The sequence below is a fragment of the Acanthisitta chloris genome, unplaced genomic scaffold, assembly GCF_000695815.1.
Source record: "Acanthisitta chloris isolate BGI_N310 unplaced genomic scaffold, ASM69581v1 scaffold33421, whole genome shotgun sequence".
Lineage (NCBI taxonomy): Eukaryota > Metazoa > Chordata > Aves > Passeriformes > Acanthisittidae > Acanthisitta > Acanthisitta chloris.
The window spans coordinates 12,033-13,426 of NW_008658245.1; the positions used below are offsets into that span (position 1 = coordinate 12,033).

The 1,394-nt window shown below is 59.7% G+C and overlaps 1 protein-coding gene across 1 annotated transcript in view; it reads right to left on the reverse strand.

Annotated features, from left to right (window-relative positions):
• Nucleotides 1-260: 260 nt before the first annotated feature.
• Nucleotides 261-1,394, reverse strand: part of CDH22 (cadherin 22, type 2) — a gene marked incomplete at its 3' end in the record, with an annotated part of 49,602 nt that continues 48,468 nt past the window's right edge. The window contains exon 11 of the mRNA XM_009085032.1: nt 261-736. Within this exon, the coding sequence (XP_009083280.1) occupies nt 261-736 (476 nt within the window). The remainder of the gene's footprint in view (nt 737-1,394) is intronic.

The window sequence follows — 1,394 nt, forward strand, 5'->3', positions numbered from 1 at the left end:
CAGCCACAGGACAGTCCATGGCACCTCACGGCGTGGAGCTCCAGTCCAGAAGGTGCCAGGAGCCTCGTGGGGGTTGGTGGGGCAGCTAGGACTCCTCGCTGTCGTCCTCGCCCCTGCGCCCAGCATACAGCAGTCCATGGCACCTCACGGCGTGGAGCTCCAGTCCAGAAGGTGCCAGGAGCCTCGTGGGGGTTGGTGGGGCAGCTAGGACTCCTCGCTGTCGTCCTCGCCCCTGCGCCCAGCATACAGCAAAAAAAAACCCGGGGGCCCCAGCCCCCCAGGTAGGAGAAGTCCTGCCCCGAGCCACTGGACCAGGTGTTGATGGAGCTCAGGGAGGGCACAGGGGAGTCCGAGCCCTCGAAGGCATAGGTCTGGAACGAGTCATAGGGCGGCACAGAGAGGTCCTCATCCGCCTGCTCCACCTTCCTGCAGATGTAGTCTCTGAACACAGAGAAGTCCAGGTCTGGGCTCTGCACCCACTGTGGGAGGGCATGAAGCTCGGAGGCTGGGTTTCTGCCCGGGCCCCCCTCTCCTGGCCCCCCACCTCCATCACCACCTTTGATCTCACTGAAGTCGTAGAGACTGCGCAGGGCTGACATGTCGTAGGCCTCCGTGTCCTGCTCGCCACCCCCTTCATCGTTGTATTTGATGACATTGTCCCTCATGTCCTCGTCATCCTCAGACGTCAGGTGGCTTTTGTGGTGTCGCTTCAGAGTGAGGATCAAAAGGACCAGCACTGGGAAAGGAAGAGACGGTCAGATGGGTGCAGGGTCTCGTGGAAGCTGTGCTCCTGCGGGGTGAGGATGGAACCTGCTCGGTGGCAGGTGTGGAGGCACAGCATCCCCCGGCACAGGGAGCCCCAGCAGCATGCCAGGCAGTTCCGATCAGCCAGGCTCATCAAGCAGCAGCCGTGCTGTGTACTGGCTTGGAGAGAGGTTTGCCCGGGCTCCAGTGCAGACCAGGAGCTTCCTTTCCCATGCAGCGTGACCACTGAGACAGGAGGGACAGATGGATAAACACACGGCTGGACAGACAAACGGATGGGTTCTGCAGAAGATGAGTAGGAAAAGGGGGTGCATGAATCACAGCAGCAGCCAAATGTTGGGCGGGTGAGCGTGGAGCAGATGGCACAGAGCCTGAGCAGCGAGCCACAGCTGTGTCCTGGATCATCATCCATTCAGCCCATCACCTTTAAAGCACCGATGTGCACTTTATTCGTTTGGGCAATTAGGCAGAAATTTGTTTGCGCTGCGTTGGAAAATGAAACCAGTGTAAAGTGCACCCTGTGGGAAAGGGTTTTCTGAACAGAGATGCTGCAGGAGAGAGGGAGTGGAGCCATGCCAAGGAGGAGACCTCACCGAACAATGCGCTGGCTCCCACAGGTGTCCAGACAG